We start from the raw sequence: 17629 nt of genomic DNA on the forward strand, positions 1-17629 counted from the left end.
CCTGATTCTGGACTGCATTGTCTGGAACTTCGATTATGTTATTTACTGTGAAATACATTTCTAGCTGATCCAAATCCGCTTTAAAATGTTCCCGGTTGTGTCTATATTCACCCAAATGTCCCATTACACCTGCTGCCATTTTAAACTCTGCAGTTTTTCGTGTGCTCGTTTTTTTTACCTCGGATTTTGTAGCTTTTTCCAAAGACAGAGAAGCTTCCAAAGTCTCTCTGATATATTTACAGAGCACAAGCACACACAGCTTTCTAACATGACAGGCAGCTCTCGGAAGTCTCTGGAACTCCCTAGTTCTCTTTAATTATTAACTCTGTAGTTGCAGTACACAATACGTCCATGTCCACAGTGTGGAGCTACAAACATTACAAGCTCAGAGACATTACACCGAATTTGGGCGCATGTGTTTCACATGCCTAAACCCGGGACTTGAGGGGCCTCTACTGGCGTGTTCGCACCTTGTACACGCCCGTAGGGGCCGCAAATTCAGGGCCAATGCATTAACACTCATGCGAACATTTACACAGCATAATTTCAAGGCCATAAAGATTGACCTTATATTTCTTCAGTTGCTGCATCAGAATGAATATCATTTAAATTATTAAAAACTTAATGTTGAACTCCTGTTAACCATGGCCTGCAAAACTACATATTCAAACAAATTACTATTACCAGATGCACTTGACTAAACAAGTTACATAGAAGCAAACTGTTTGACAAACAGTTACCTCTCACGAGTGGCTCTTCTTCATGTATGAACCCAGACAGTAAATGAACAGTACAATAGCAAAATACTGCAGATGCTGGAATCCGAAACATAAACAGAAAATGCTGGAAACACTCAGCAGGCTAGGCAGCATCCGTGAAAAGAGAAACAGGCTCAACGGGCATGAAATCCCAGTCTTGCCGGGTCCGTACAGAGTGTATACTGACCTGGCGAGGCCTCGCAAAAGCCAGTTTTAGGTGCGCAATGCACATGTGCCGAGAACCAGCTTTTCCGATCTGTGAAGTTTTAGCTTGACAGATCGAACGCATCCCAGCAGCAAGGTTATTCGCACGGGCGAGATTGGCCTATTTGCCCAACTCTTGCCCAACGAATGCACTTGAAACTTTTACGCCTCGTAAAAGCAGGCGCATAGACTACTTTTACCAGCGTAAGAGTTTTAAAACACATAAAAATTAAATTTAAATACATATTTTTAAAGAGTTAAAAACCCTGTCTATTTTAAACCCTAAATAAAACACTAGGAAAATCCCAAAAATATTTTCTTTCTAAAACATTTAATTAACTTTAATTTCAATTAGTTTTAAATATGTGAGTTTTTAATTTATTTACTGTGTTATGTTTGGGTGTTTTAGGGGGTTATTCTCATTGATAGTAATAGTCACTGATACGGAGTTCCCATTACTATCAATGAGAATACTGTACAGTGATTGGTTGTTCAGGCCCACGTGACTTCATCTTAGACTTACGCACCTGAAAGACGGGGGCACACTGCGAAGCACGGGAACCTTCCAGAGAAAAACGGAATCACAGGAGGGCGCAGGAGCAGAAGGTAGGTGCGGATCGTATTTCTTGCTTTCAGGTGAATGCATGCGGGAAGCCTCCAATCGGGATTTCAGGGCCAACGTTTCAGGTCTGAGACCCTTTGTTAGTACTGGACAAGTTAAAGATGCAACAGATTTTAAATCAGGTGTAGAGGCAGGGAAAGAGTGCAGGGGAGGAAAGAACAAAAGTGACGGTCTGTGATAGGGTGGAAGGCAGGAGTGATTAAATGTTGCAAATGGGATGGCAGAATCATAAACAGGTGAAAAAATAGGGGGCCACCTGAAAAAATAGGGGCAGAAGTTATAGTCTGAAATTGCTGAGTCCAGAAAGCTGTAAAGTGCCTAATCGAAAGATGGGATACTGTTCCTCGAGCTTATGTTGAGCTTTATTGGAACAGTGCAGAAGGCCGAAGACGGAGAGATCAGAGTGGGAGTGGAGCGGAGAATTAAAGTGACAGGCGACCAGAAGAAAGGACAAGTGGAACCCTATCATGGACTCTATTCCATTCCATTCTCCCAGTTTCTCCGTCTCCGCCGCATCTGTTCCGACGATGCCACCTTCAACACCAGTGCTTCCGATATGTTTTCCATTTTCCTCAACCGAGGATTTCCCTCCACTGTGGTTGACATGGCCCTCGACCGTGTCTGTCCCATTTCCTGCACTTCTGCTCTCACCCCTTCCCCATCCTCTCAGGACTTCAATAGGGTTCCTCTTATCCTCACCTTTCACCCCACCAACCTCCACATTCAACGGATCATCCGCCGCTGTCTGCAGCATGATTCCACCACCAAACACATCTTCCTCGCCCCTTCCCTTTCAGCATTCCGAAGGGACCGCTCCCTCCGCGACACCTTGGTCCACTCCTCAATCACCCCCAACATCCCCTCCCCTCAGCACCATCCTGTGCAAGCGGAGCAGATGCAACACCTGCCCTTTTACCTCCTCCCTTCCCATCCATCCAGGGCCCCAAACACTCCTTCCAGGTGAAACAGCGATTTACTTGTACTTCTTATAATTTAATATACTGTATTCGCTGCTCACCAAATGCAGACTGGGTGACTGCTTTGCACAACACCTCCCTTCAGTCTGTAAGGATGACCCTGAGCTTCCAGTCGCCTGTCACTTTAATTCTCCGTTCCACTCCCACTCTGATTCTCCGTCCTCAGCCTCCTGCAGTATTCTAATGAAGCTCAACGTAAGCTTCAGAAACAACACCTCATCTTTCGATTAGGCACTTTACAGCCTTTTGGGCTCAACATCGAGTGCAACAATTTCAGACCATAACTTCTGGCCCTTATTTTTTTAGGCAGTAGCTGTTTATGATTCTGCCATTTGCAACATTTAATCACTCCTGCCTTCCACCCTATCATAGACTGTCACTTTTGTTCTTTCCTCCCTCCTTTCCCAGCCTCTGCACCTGCTTAAAATCTGTTACATCTGTAACTTTTCCAGTTCTGATGAAGGGTCTCAGACCTGAAACGCTAACTCGGTTTCTCTCTCCACAGATGCTGCCTGGCCTGCTGAGTGTTTCCAGCATTTTCTGTTTTTGTTGTGCAGTATATGAGCAGGCTTTTCACTAAAACCGGGCTTCCAGCAGGAATGAGTGGGTGGCAATCAGGAGCAGGAACCCCTGGCTGGTTTCCTCTTCCTGAGCCCAGGGGCACTGAGATCAACTGTAATATTCCAGGGGATAGAAATTCGGTCGCTTTGCACCCTGGAAAGGGTCGAAACAGGAGTGCTAAAGGGGTCAGTGCCGGTGGCGCTGACCAGTATCGGCCGGGAGCGTCAAGCCGATGTGTAACGCTCTCGGTGTTGATAGCGTTTTGATATTATGTTGTAGCAGCACCCATACTGCCTCGTGGTGACAGCACCTTGGAAAGCTGGTGTGCAGAACTGTCTCGGGGCGCTATGGGAAAGAATGATTGGAAAAGTTAAATTAATATTTCTCTGATTTTTTTTACGATGCACCTGTATTTCGGATGGGGGGCGGGGAGGGAAGAGTAATTTATCGGGAGTCATTTATTTGTGTTTCTTGTCCCAATTTTGTTTTTCCCAGGGAGGCCTCTCTTAAGGCACTACAAGGCTGGCTCTTTAGCAACGGTTTCAGTTGCTCAGCCGGCCTCGCGCCCCAAGAGAGGTGTGAAACGCCTCCCTCAGCGCTCCACTCCACTCTCTGGGCGCGGCAACGGATTTCTTTGGCTGCCGTCACAAACCATTTTCCGGAGCAAAATTTACCTTCCCGCCGCCAGATAAGCACCCTAATAAGCTCCAATCTAATTTCCACCCCCTGGAGTTTACAAGAATGACAGGTGCTCTCATTGAAACTTGTAAGGTTCTGAGAGGGCTTGACAGGATAGGTCCTGGGAGGATTTTTTCAATGGCTGGAGAGTCTAGAACTAGTCTCAGGTTAAGGGGTCAGCCATTTAGGACTGGGATGAGGAGAAATGTCTTCATCAGAGGATTGTGAATCTTCTCTACTCCAGAGGGCTGTCGATAGATTCTTGGACACTAAGGGAATCAAGGAAAATGGGGATAGCGTGGGAAAGTGGAGCTGAGGTCAAAGATCAGCCATGATCTTATTGAAGGACGCAGCAGGCTTGAAGGGTCGTATGGTCTACTCCTGCTCCTAGTTCCTTCCTGCCACCTCGGTTGAGATGAGTAACTCGGCTAAAAACAGGGATTGAACTTGGTACTTTGTGGTCCGTATGGCTAAGTACCGCACAATGTTATGTATAATAGGAAATTGCCTCTTAAAATAACCCTACTCCCACAGTTCTGTACTTCCAGGCTAGCCATTTAAGATTTCAACTCACACACTGTGACACTGAAAAATTCCCTAATAACAATAATATAATATTGTTAGTGATATGTCTGGTGTAACTATTACAATAATATAAATGTTGTTGCTAAAATATGTACATTAAATATATATTTTATTGCAAGTAATGTTAAGAAAGAGTTAGGGCTCCCTAGTGATTCAGCAAATGTACCCATTGATTAGCTGAGTTATATAGGCCTGGAGGTTCCAGGTTCAATCCTTGAATATGTTGAGTCAGCTGTCCTTAGCTGGGATAGCAGTAGGATGCTACAACTCAAGAAGAAAGAAAGAAAGAATGAAAGACTTGCATTTATATAGTGCTTTTCACAACCACTGGATGTCGCAAAGCGCTTTAAAGCCAATGAAGTGCTTTTTAAAAAAGAACGTAGTCACTGTTGTAATGTGGGAAATGTGACAGCCAATTTGTGCGCCGCAAGCTCCCACAAACAGCAATGTAATAATGACCAGATAATCTGTTTTTAGTAATGTTGATTGAGGGATAAATATTGGCCAGGACACCAGGGATGACTCCCCTGCTCTTCTTCAAAATAGTGCATGGGATCTTTTATGACCACCTGAGAGAGCAGACGGGACCTCGGTTTAACGTCTCATCCAAAAGACGGCACCTCCAACAGTGCAACATTCCCTCAGTACTGCACTGGAGTGCCAACTAGATTTTTGTGCTCACGACTCTGACTCAGAGCCACGGCAAACACTAGTTTGGCCCCAGCTGGAGTATTGTGTCTAATTTAGGGCACCACACTTTAGGAAGGATATGAAGGATGTGGAGTGGGTATATAAGAGATTTACTAGAATGGTTCCAGGGTTGAGGGATTACAGTAATGTGGATAGACTGGAGAAGCTGGGGTCATTCTTTTTTGAGCAGAGAAGGCTAAGAGGAGATTTGATAGAGGTGTTTAATATCATGAAAGGTTTAGATAGAGTAAATAAAGAGAAACTATTCCCAATGGTTGATGGATCGATAAGGAGAGGGCACAGATTTAAGATGATTGGCAAAAGAACCAGAGGCGACATGAGAAAAAACTTTTTTATACAACAATTGGTTAGGATTTGGAATGCACTGCCTGATAGGGTGGTGGATACAGATTGATAGTAGCCTTCAAAAGGAAATTGAAGGAGGAAAAAAATGCAGGGATATAGGGAAAGAGCAAGGGAGTGGAACTAACTAGATCGCTCTTCAAAGGAGCTGACGCAGTCTCGATTGGTTGAATGGCCTCCTTTATGTAGTACTATTCTAAGATTCTATGAATTTGCTCAACACCATTGGGTTAGGGTAGGGAAACAAAATCAGTTAGGTTTCTAGGTCCTGCTATCCACCAATCCCTGCGGATGTCAATCTATCGCCAGTCTATCCACATCACAGCTTGTAGACAACCAGTGTCAAGGCACACACGAGTAACAGGCACTCTGGCAGGGTACCAGAACACCCTGTCCACTCCCGTGTAGCAGCAATATCCGGCCACCCCGCATCTGGACTACAAGAAGGTAAGAAGAGTCCTATGTATGTCATAAGACCCAAAAAAGTACCGCCCGACTTGGGACAGTTCCTGCCGACCAGCGGTACCCACAGGGGAATGCTGCCCTGGCCACAGCGCCGGCTGTACAGGCTGTAGGTCACTGCCCGCCATTCTTGGGGCGCTACTACCTCATTTGCACCGGGCGGGAGGCCTCTTGACTGATTTGAAACAAGGACAATATGAAGCCCTATATTAGACTGTCTCTGCCAACACAATGCTGTTAAAGCTAGCTTCAATTGGGAAAAGAGCACACATTACTTTAGAGAGTATAATACTTCTGGCGGGACACTGTCCTAATAATTTTCTCCAGTGGCCACTCAATCTGATGGCACATAGAGGATAAATGAATGAAGTCAATACAGATAATATGCACTAGAATAATTACACATACCTTAAGATCAGACGTGGAAAGCTTTTCCATTCTTCTGTTGATGTCTGGGGAACTTAATTTCTTTGTAAATTGGACAAAACAAAGCTTGCTGGTCTCCAGAAAAGCTACGATCATAAAATTGTCTGCAAGTACAGCTGGACAAAGCCAAAAGATTAAAACCATGAGATTCATTTATTTTTTATAATCTTGCTTTTTCAGTATGACTCCTATATAATCTGGTATCCAATGTTTATTAATAACTTTATCAACCATTGAAACACTGACTGGCATTTTCCTGGCAATGGTAGCCATGGTCCACAAATACATTTTTGCTGGTGGAGTTAATGTCTCCTGGACGTAGAAAAAAAAATACTGGGAGTGAAATTTGGCGATAGCAGAAAACAACCAATAGTAAATCGGCAGCTCATTTTACACCTCGCCCAAATTCAATATCTATTGACTTCAATGGAAAAGAAAATTGGCCGTGATGTAAAGGCAGTGAAGACTAATTTCACCCCTATTGCTTTCCTGTTCATGAGTAACAGCAACAAGGAGCATGTGGGAGGGAGTTAAGCTAGTCAGTACGAGTGAATATTGATGGGGTTACCAACTAGCAACTTGTTTAGTGCCACTGCTGATGAACACAAGGCCAGGAGCAGCTAGTCTTACACCTCCCATGGAAAATAGTGCTAGCACCTCTGACATCTATCATCAGATTATCACTATTATGGTCTAGTCGACTGCAGAGTCAAATGTCATAATCAGCAACCAAGCTGAAGCAAAATAACACAGAGGTGACCTGCTCAATCATTACACAATATCAGCAGCTGGAAAAACATTATCCACAACCTAAATCTGCTCCGTTGACATTTGCATAGTTACATACAACACTTATGCTCACGAGGGGAACATGTAAACTTTGCCTGGAAACAGAAATTCTACTCCCCCCTCCTCCCAGGGAAAATCCTGCTCATTGCATTTCATCGATCATTAATTAAAACGGCACGTGGTTCGTGTACATGATCCAGACACCACGATGTTACATCATATAAAGTTCTCTGCCAAAACCAAAGTTTAAAAAAGCCAACCTTTTGAGACACGGCAAGAAGAAAACATTTGTAAACAAAGGGATGAGGAACATCAGTTATGTGGAGAGACTGGAGAAGCTGGGATTATTCCTCTTAGAACAGAAAAGGCAAAGGGAAGATTTAACAGAGGTGTTCAAAATTATGAGGTTTTAATTCATGAGATGTGGGCGTCGTTGGCAAGGCCAGGATTTATTGCCCATCCCTAATTGCCCTTGAGAAGGTGGTGGTGAGCCGCCTTCTTGAACTGCTGCAGTCCATGCAGCGAAGGTACTCCCTCAGTGCTGTTAGGGAGAGAGTTCCAGGATTTTAATGCAGCGACGGTGAAGGAACGGCGATCTATTTCCAAGTCAGGATGGTGTGTGACTTGGAAACTTGGAGGTGGTGGTCTTCGCATGCACCTGCTGGCCTTGTCCTTCTAGGTAGCAGAGGTCGTGGGTTTGGGAGGTGCTGGTGAAGAAGAGTTGTTACAGTACATCTTGTAGATGGTACACAAGTAGGCATGGTGTGCTGGTGGTGGAGGGACTGAATGTTTAAGGTGGTGGAAGGAGTGCCAATCAAGCGGAGTGCTTTGATCTGGATGGTGTTGAGCTTCTTAAGTGTTGTTGGAGTTGCACTCATCCAGGCAAATGGAGAGTATTCCATCACACTCCTGACTTGTGCCTCGTAGATGGTGAAAAGGCTTTGGGGAATCAGGTGAGGCACTCGTCTAGAATACCCAGCCTCTGATCTGCTCTTGTAGCTGCAGTATTTAAGTTAAAATTACTAATTGCAAAGGAAATACTATTGTATTAATTTCATAGAATCATAGAAGTTTACAGCACGGAAGGAGGCCATTTTGGCCCATCGTGTCCGGGCCAGCCAACAAGAGGCTATCCAAACTAATCCCACTTTCCAGCTCTTGGTCCGTAACCCTGCAGGTTACGGCACTTCAAGTGCACATCCAAGTACTTTTAAAATGTGGTGAGGGTTTCTGCCTCCACCGCCGTTTCAGGCAGTGAGTTCCAGACCCCCACAACCCTCTGCGTGAAGAAATTTCACCTCAAATCGCCTCTAAACCGTCTATCAATTACTTTAAATTTATGTCCCCTGGTTGTTGACCCCTCTGCTAAGGGAAATAGGCCCTTTCTATCCATTATATGTAGGCCCCTCATAATTTTATACATCTCAATGAGGTCTCGCCTCAGCCTCCTCTGTTCCAAGGAATCAAAACTCAGTCTATCCAATCTGCTCTCATAGCTAAGATTCTCCACTCCTGGCAACATCCTCGTAAATCTCCTCTGTATCCTCTCCAGTGCAATCACGTCCTTCCTGTAATGCAGCGACCAGAACTGCACGCAGTATTCCAGTTGTGGCCTAACCAGTGTTTTATACAGTTTAAGCATAACCAACCTGCTCTTATATTCTATGCCTCGGCTAATAAAGGCAAGCATTCCGTATGCCTTCTTAACCATCATATACCATCTGTATAATATACAGTATAGAGATATTGGATTTAAAGACTATTATGTTCCAAGATCTTTCATTACTGAAACTATGTGACCACGAGCAGCTTTGATGAAGAAAGGTAAAACTTTTAGATATTGATTTAATACATGTTAAAAGTAAGGTCTGGAAAGCTCTATGTACAAAAGCATACTCATAATTTATAACCTGAAGGGCTGTAACTATGACAATACATGCAATTACTTGTTGCTCTTACAAGGCCCAAGTGAGAGTAATTAGTAAATCTGTTGCCACATCATTTTTCATCTGTCACTGTTTAAATTTAGACATTTGATTTTCACGTGGGTACAATTACCATCATTGATGGTGTCAGAGATGAGCCTCCCCACTAAGGTCCTGTCGATCATGGCTTTCTCCAGATGTGGCCCAGAGAGGCTTAATGACACCAGCACACCTGAACCAAAGAAAAGCTGAAACAGACAGGACATGATGTTAAGTGTAGTCTTCCTGGATGATGCATTCTTTATCACTACAAAAGTTAGAAATGAGCACCATTAAACATTTTCAAAGTAGCATTTCTCGAACAGTTGGGTTTTTTAAAAACATGAAGCTGCTTCTTCAACACCTAGGATTCCTTTACAAATTTTGGATAATGAAATAGACTAAAACCCCTAAAAATCTGTAGGACGTAGAATCATAGAATGATCCAGCACAGAAGGAGGCCATTCGGTCCATTGTACCTCTGCCGATTCTTTGAAAATGCTGTCAAATTATCCCCACTCCCCTGCTCTGTTCCCAAAGCTTGGTAAATTTTTTCCCTTCAAATATTTATCCAATTCCCTTTTGAATGTTACTACTGAATCAGCTTCCACCGCCCTTTCTGAGCACGGTTCTCCGTTAGGAGTGTAGAATTGCTAAAATTATTCAAATATTTGTAATGCTATTTACCTACTGCTTTGCAAATGTACTTAAAATGTAAGTATTTTTGTTCTTCCTTTCCTCAAAACCTCTTAAATGATCATTTTTTTCCATTCTGTGTGTTACTGGGAATTTTCAGTTTTTGCTGAGGATGCAGGTACTTCATTTATTTATTTATTCTTCCTTCCTCTTCAAACTTATTCTCCTCATCTCAGTTATTGGTGATTATAAGACATATTTTTCTCCCCCTAACTTCCCACAGTAGATTTATAGTTCTTTTGAAACAGTCATTAGCATAGCACTGACCAATGAGGTGGTCTCACAATTGGGTGGCCAAGGACCTCATTATCGCCTCGACCATTCCCTGGATAAAGAAGTTCCTCCTTATTTACCATATTGTATTTATAAGTCTTAAATTTATGACCTTCTTTGCTTTCTGGACTTAGCAAGCTGGCCTAAATTTGGGATATCACAGACTAGCAAGCTAGAGCGGCCACAGCTCACCGCTTTATTATAATGAGACCCAAGGAGCTTATAATATAATGAGACCCAAGGACTCCATAGTTTAACATCTGTAGTGGGGAAAATGCTTGAAGCTATCATTAAGGAAGAAATAGCGGGACATCTAGATAGGAATAGTGCAATCAAGCAGACGCAACATGGATTCATGAAGGGGAAATTATGTTTAACTAATTTACTGGAATTCTTTGAGGATACAACGAGCATGGTGGATAGAGATGTACCGATGGATGTGGTGTATTTAGATTTCCAAAAGGCATTCGATAAGGTGCCACACAAAAGGTTACTGCAGAAGATAAAGGTACACGGAGTCAGCGGAAATGTATTAGCATGGATAGAGAATTGGCTGGCTAACAGAAAGCAGAGAGTCGGGATAAATGGGTCTTTTTCAGGTTGGAAATTGGTGGTTAGTGGTGTGCCACAGGGATCGGTGCTGGGACCACAACTGTTTATAATATACATAGATAACCTGGAGGAGGGGACGGAGTGTAGTGTAACAAAATTTGCAGATGATACAAAGATTAGTGGGGAAACGGGTTGTGTAGAGGACACAGAGAGGCTGCAAAGAGATTTAGATAGGTTAAGTGAATGGGCTAAGGTTTGGCAGATGGAATACAATGTCAGAAAATGTGAGGTCATCCACTTTGGGAAAAAAAAATAGTAAAAGGGAATATTATTTGAATGGGGAGAAATTACAACATGCTGCGGTGCAGAGGGACCTGGGGGTCCTTGTGCATGAATCCCAAAAAGTTAGTTTGCAGGTACAGCAGGTAATCAGGAAGGCGAATGGAATGTTGGCCTTCATTGCAAGAGGGATGGAATACAAAAGCAGGGAGGTCCTGCTGCAACTGTACAGGGTATTGGTGAGGCCGCACCTGGAGTACTGCGTGCAGTTTTGGTCACCTTACTTAAGGAAGGATATACCAGCCTTGGAAGGGGTACAGAGAGGATTCACTAGGCTGATTCCGGAGATGAGGGGGTTACCTTATGATGATAGATTGAGTAGACTGGGTCTTTACTTGTTGGAGTTCAGAAGGATGAGGGGTAATCTTATAGAAACATTTAAAATAAAGAAAGGGATAGACAAGATAGAGGCAGAGAGGTTGTTTCCACTAGTCAGGGAGACTAGAACTAGGGGGTACAGCCTCAAAATACGGGGGAGTCAATTTAAAACCGAGTTGAGAAGGAATTTCTTCTCCCAGAGGGTTGTGAATCTGTGGAATTCTCTGCCCAGGGAAGCAGTTGAGGCTAGCTCATTGAATGTATTCAAATCACAGATAGATAGATTTTTAACCAATAAAGGAATTAAGGGTTATGGGGAGTGGGTGGGTAAGTGGAGCTGAGTCCACGGCCAGATCAGCCATGATCTTTTTAAATGGCGGAGCAGGCTCGAGGGGCTAGATGGCCTACTCCTGTTCCTAATTCTTATGTTCTTATGTTCTTATAAGCAATTTCTCTGCCGCCTGAAAACTGGCCCAAACCAATTTCTACCCCACTGAACCTACATATACTAACCAGACATTAGAGGTTTATAATCCACCAACAATTCTGATGTAAGTCTGTGGCATTGTACAAAGTTAACGATAAATTTGTTTTGTTTTTAGTTTTATTGGTCTGTTTTGTACCATGTATATTAAAAGAAATTCATGCTGAAATACAACATACACCAAGGTAACATATACTGCAAAAATTGTCAAAAGATTTTTTTTTTAAACTTTCCTGTGGATATAATTCAACAGATTGCACATTTGTCATAAATTGAAATGATGGGTTAACAAAATTTGTTTTTGTGAATTTGCTCAAAGCTAAATTTCACCTTCTGAAACAAATGGCTATTTCAGTTGTTCTTGTAGAGTCCAGGGCATTGCTTTAGAATTATGCTTCGATTTCATGTAATGTAACATTAAAAACATTAAAATACATACATAAATATTTGGGGCATCTTTGTTTAAAAAAAAGCTTCTGTCTACTATATTAAAAAATCATCTGGATAGTTTAGCTGATCTGAAGTACAAGACACTATTATATATATTACACACTATTGCATATGTTGCACACAATTATATATGTTGCATTATTTGCAACTGTGAAGCCAAGTTCGGAAAGGCTCAACTAAATTAAATTAAAATAAATTAAATCAATAACCCAAGATCATTGTTGAAGCATATACCTGACAATAGTTTTTGTTCTTCCATTTGCTCAGCACACAACGGCTGCACTGCAGTAGCTCCTGAAGGACAACAAAAACACAGATGGCTATGTCAGATGCATACGTTGTCACCAATGGTTAAAGTGTTTCTGATTTCCAATCAGAAGAGATTAGCATGCTTCGAAAACAAAGATGCAACTGTTTCAGAACATGCCACTGCACTAGAGGCTAGTTATGATCTTTGTGCAGGCTGATCCTTTACAAAAATTAAAGCTGCTGAAAGATGAATAAAGAAGTATAATTGTTTACTGTCAACTTTTTAACTAGGAAGGTACCTCAAACTCCTTGAGGGTGTCTCGAAGTTTATCTGGGCGTCTATTCTTGGGTGTCCACAAATATTCTCGAGCTGACAAAGAAAATATGAATGCACTAAAAAGTTAAATTATCAAATTAAATCAGTAAATTTAAAAAAATCAGTAACCAGAGGACAGATTTAAGATAATTGGCAAATCTTTCAGGGAAATTAGATTTTTTTAATGTAACGAGTTGTTATGATCTGAAATCACTGCATGAAAGGGTGGTGGAAGCAGATTTAATAGTAACTTTCATAAGGGAATTGGAGAAATACTTGAAAAGGAGAAATTTTGCAGGCTATGGGGAAAGAGCAGGGAGATGGGGGTTGGGACTAATTGGAAAACTCTTTCAAAGAGCCGGCACAGGCAAGATGGGCTGAATGGCCTCTTTCTTTGCTGTATGATTCTAGGAATCAATGTTAAAACAATCTGGAAATTTCTGATTTACCAAAGTATTATAATTTGGAAAGTGATTTTTAGTTGTAATGCAGTGTATAAGCAGGGCAGAATTCAGAGGCCCAGACATTCCCCATTTGTTGGAAAGCTTAAGAAATGTCTATTTTTATCCAAAATGGAAACAAAAATAACAAATTTAGGGGCCACATGGCTTGGGAACATGGGCTTAGAAATGAGCTTCCGCCCATATCAGGGCATGCTCCTGGTGCATTGCACACTGCTTGCACCTAATGAGGCCGGTGGCAAGACTAAGGTAAATTTGTCTGCCAGCCTCATGTGTTAATTACCAGTGAGTTTCGGGCACCACTTGAGGCTTCAGAGGCATATTCTCGCCACTTTCTGGATAAAGAAGTTTCACACATAAATTCACTATTGAATTTATTAGTGAATGTAGGTTTGATGTGGTTGTGTTAAATTTTGCTAACAGGTATGAGTGAAAGCACTCATGGGCTGCCCTTAAAGCTATTGAGTACTATTCCGTTCCATTTGTTATTGTTAGTCATATCTTAAAAATTGTCTGCTTTATTTCTTGAAAGCAATGATTAAGATAGAAGCAACGTCTGCCTATAGATTCTTTGATTTTTTAAAAATTTGATTCTGAAGGATATTCAGACAAAAGACCTCAGTAAGCATATGGCTTACATATTTAATGTGATACCCGAGGGAGACGACTCAAGACAATATTCTGTTACCAAGGGGTACAGGAAGACTAGACTGCTAGTGTTGTGTGCCATTTGTCAGCACTTTGTTTTATTCTAAGAAGCTGTTCTCTCTGTTAGAGAAAGGCTATGATAACTGTATAGAGAAAATAGATTCATATTTGCCAAAACGGGAAAAGAACATTTTCTCCAATTATTATTGAGCTTAAATGGCATTCTGTCATAGTACCACATTACTCACCCTCAGTCATATGCCGCTTCTCTTCCAGATAACAGCAGTCTGTTGGTGACACTAAAGGGATTTAAAATGGAAAAAATAAACAAATGACTCCTGATTACTGTACTGTAGGCTAGCACTAAAAAATATCACTGCAGCTAAAAAGATGGGTTGATGTTACAAATGTCAAATGATGAAATGTTAATTGTAGAATAGAAGTAAAGTCTGTCTGTCATTGGCAATGTAGGGACAGTACCACACCCGACAAAAAGGGGGTCAAATTCAACTTTGGAGTGAACATTAAATGCACGGTAATGAATTGATTGCTTGTTAAACACCCCGTCCAATTCGCTATCGTGCATTTTGTACTCTCACTGAAGTTGAATTTCATAGAAACATAGAAACATAGAAAATAGGTGCAGGAGCAGGCCATTCAGCCCTTCTAGCCTGCACCGCCATTCAATGAGTTCATGGCTGAACATGAAACTTCAGTACCCCCTTCCTGCTTTCTCGCCATAACCCTTGATCCCCCGAGTAGTAAGGACTTCATCTAACTCCCTTTTGAATATATTTAGTGAATTGGCCTCAACTACTTTCTGTGGTAGAGAATTCCACAGGTTCACCACTCTCTGGGTGAAGAAGTTTCTCCTCATCTCGGTCCTAAATGGCTTACCCCTTATCCTCAGACTGTGACCCCTGGTTCTGGACTTCCCCAACATTGGGAACATTCTTTCTGCATCTAACCTGTCTAAACCCGTCAGAATTTTAAACGTTTCTATGAGGTCCCCTCTCATTCTTCTGAACTCCAGTGAATACAAGCCCAGTTGATCCAGTCTTTCTTGATAGGTCAGTCCCGCCATCCCGGGAATCAGTCTGGTGAACCTTCGCTGCACTCCCTCAATAGCAAGAATGTCCTTCCTCAAGTTAGGAGACCAAAACTGTACACAATACTCCAGGTGTGGCCTCACCAAGGCCCTGTACAACTGTAGCAACACCTCCCTGCCCCTGTATTCAAATCCCCTCGCTATGAAGGCCAACATGTCATTTGCTTTCTTAACCGCCTGCTGTACCTGCATGCCAACCTTCAATGACTGATGTACCATGACACCCAGGTCTCGTTGCACCTTCCCTTTTCCTAATCTGTCACCATTCAGATAATAGTCTGTCTCTCTGTTTTTACCACCAAAGTGGATAACCTCACATTTATCCACATTATACTTCATCTGCCATGCATTTGCCCACTCACCTAACCTATCCAAGTCACTCTGCAGCCTAATAGCATCCTCCTCGCAGCTCACACTGCCACCCAACTTAGTATCATCCGCAAATTTGGAGATACTGCATTTAATCCCCTCGTCTAAATCATTAATGTACAATCTAAACAGCTGGGGCCCCAGCACAGAACCTTGCGGCACTCCACTAGTCACTGCCTGCCATTCTGAAAAGTACCCGTTTACTCCTACTCTTTGCTTCCTGTCTGACAACCAGTTCTCAATCCACATCTCCAAAAGATGCTCACACTGACCTCCACTTTAACCTGGCCTAGAACAAGAAATAATCTTAGATGGAAGGGCCTGAAACCAACAGTCTTCCAGGATTAAACAAACGTTCTTAGTTATTCAGGAAGAAATGACAAAAAGGCTCTCTACTTATCTATTTGTATCAGTTGGATTTTGATGCCCTCTGCTGGAATTCTGGTGCATAAATGTAGAACCGAGTAGTTTACTCAAGATGACTTATATTTTTAGCAAAGTAATTGGCATATCAATATTAATTTGAACGTACCTGCCTCTTTCTTATCATAGTATTGATAGGTGCCAACATCAGTATCTGCCATACAATTTGGAAAAGGGACATAAGTAACATTTTTAAAACTGCCAAAGCATTCTGGAATATTGATATTTTGATATTAAATGTCAAGTGTCCAAGATGTTTTTGTTTGTATATAATAAAAATAGTACATATCTTTTAAAATTAGCTTCCAAAAACAGATAATTTCACAAGTAATGATAGCTTATTGATGTTAACTATTTGAAAAGCCTATATAGGCAAAACTTGAAAACTTAATACTAATGGGAATTTTGCAATAATCCAAATCAGTTAAGTCCCTCCATAGGGCTAACTTTAAGCCCCTAGTGTGTAGAAACTAGATTCATACAGACCCTGGGACACAATTTTGCTCAAATGACTAAATGTGCATGTCAATTAATGATTATATCTAAACTGTTAAAAATAGACTGAAGTTATATAACTCTTGGTAAATGGAACATTTCTTTAACTTAGTTTTTTTGCCTGCTTTTTCCATTTATACTTTTCATGATTTTTCTGTACCTCTTTTGTCTTTGTTTCTTTTCCATGAAGGTTGAAATAATTTCCCACCTAGCCCCGCCTGATCATTATGTCACGCTGTATTTCTAGGTCAATAACCGAAGAAATGCTTCATGGAATTAAATTACGACTTACTAAAGTGGAAGATATAGCAGCTTGTAGGTGAGCCATATTGACTAAAATATCCTAGATCTGATTCTTGGTTTGTGCTGAGTTAACTGATCTCAGCTAAAGTGGCAGAAGTGTATGCCCTGAGTGGAGGGGGAAATGAGCCACTCTTTCTACTCCTCATTACTATCCAAGTGACTCCTACTGGCAAGTGCATGCGGGGACAAGACTGGGCTCAGCTACACGTCCTCACTGCTGAACACACTGTTTGCTATCGTGAAAAATGCCCATTTGGTTGAGGTACTGGATGATGATTACCACCCTCTGTGGGACCATACCCTATCAAGAGTCATTGACTTCCGGCAGTCCTCCAAGTTAAAAGAGAGAGATGGGGAGAACATTTGTATACTAAATTTATATTATATGTTGGTTGTGGATTTTAAATGGTGTTAACAATCGAGAAAAAAAATTATATTAGATTTATCAAAGTTTCATACTTGCTTGTAAATACCCATAGTAAAGCTTTTCATTTAAATTGCCTAAATATAATTAAAGCAGTTTGCAGACCGCAATTCACATCATGCCTATAGTGCAGAAGGCAATTCTGCTCACCAATTGATAGATTATAAAATATAGCCATCTAATAATTCAACAAACACAAATCAACATTTAGATTCCTTAATGTTAAAGTAGTGAAAATACAGATATGTAAACTGGATTAAGAAATGCAATTTACATCTGTATTTCCACTACTTTAACATTAGAATTTGACTTTTAAATTCTATCAGTGTATCAAAAGATAAATTCAATTTAAATGAACACATAATAGATAGCATAATTAATATTAACAGTAATGCAAAAAAACCATATCACATAATACTAAAGAAAAATATGTGTCTGGAAATTCCTAGATGCAAAAATAGAAGGAATAAAACCATTTAAATCAAAAGTTACATGGACCAGGCCTTGTTCAATTACCCCTGACTTGTAAGGTTTTCTTCATAGACCACAGGTGCAGCTCGGTCAGACAGAAAGACATCTGATGGCAGATGGAGCTCAGCTCTGTCAAAGCAAGAAACAACCCAATGTGTGAAAATTAATTAG

General features: G+C 41.5%; 1 protein-coding gene across 9 annotated transcripts in view; it reads right to left on the reverse strand.

The window, feature by feature from the left end:
• wdpcp (WD repeat containing planar cell polarity effector) overlaps nucleotides 1-17629 on the reverse strand; it is a 363747-nt gene that overhangs the window by 242908 nt on the left and 103210 nt on the right. For 7 of the 9 annotated variants that reach the window (XR_011595032.1, XM_070889746.1, XM_070889749.1 and 4 more), the window contains exons 2-8: nucleotides 17504-17587; nucleotides 15875-15919; nucleotides 14114-14164; nucleotides 12740-12810; nucleotides 12426-12485; nucleotides 9174-9288; nucleotides 6309-6442 (exon numbers count right to left, since the gene is read on the reverse strand). Coding sequence is in view for 8 of the 9 variants with exons in the window: in XM_070889746.1 (XP_070745847.1) it covers nucleotides 6309-6442; nucleotides 9174-9288; nucleotides 12426-12485; nucleotides 12740-12810; nucleotides 14114-14164; nucleotides 15875-15919; nucleotides 17504-17564 (537 nt within the window). In the remaining variant the exon portion in view is untranslated. The remainder of the gene's footprint in view (nucleotides 1-6308; nucleotides 6443-9173; nucleotides 9289-12425; nucleotides 12486-12739; nucleotides 12811-14113; nucleotides 14165-15874; nucleotides 15920-17503; nucleotides 17588-17629) is intronic. The other 2 variants (XM_070889753.1, XM_070889754.1) reach the window with 1 other exon arrangement.

Source organism: Pristiophorus japonicus, chromosome 9 (assembly GCF_044704955.1).
Source record: "Pristiophorus japonicus isolate sPriJap1 chromosome 9, sPriJap1.hap1, whole genome shotgun sequence".
NCBI classification, from domain to species: domain Eukaryota; kingdom Metazoa; phylum Chordata; class Chondrichthyes; family Pristiophoridae; genus Pristiophorus; species Pristiophorus japonicus.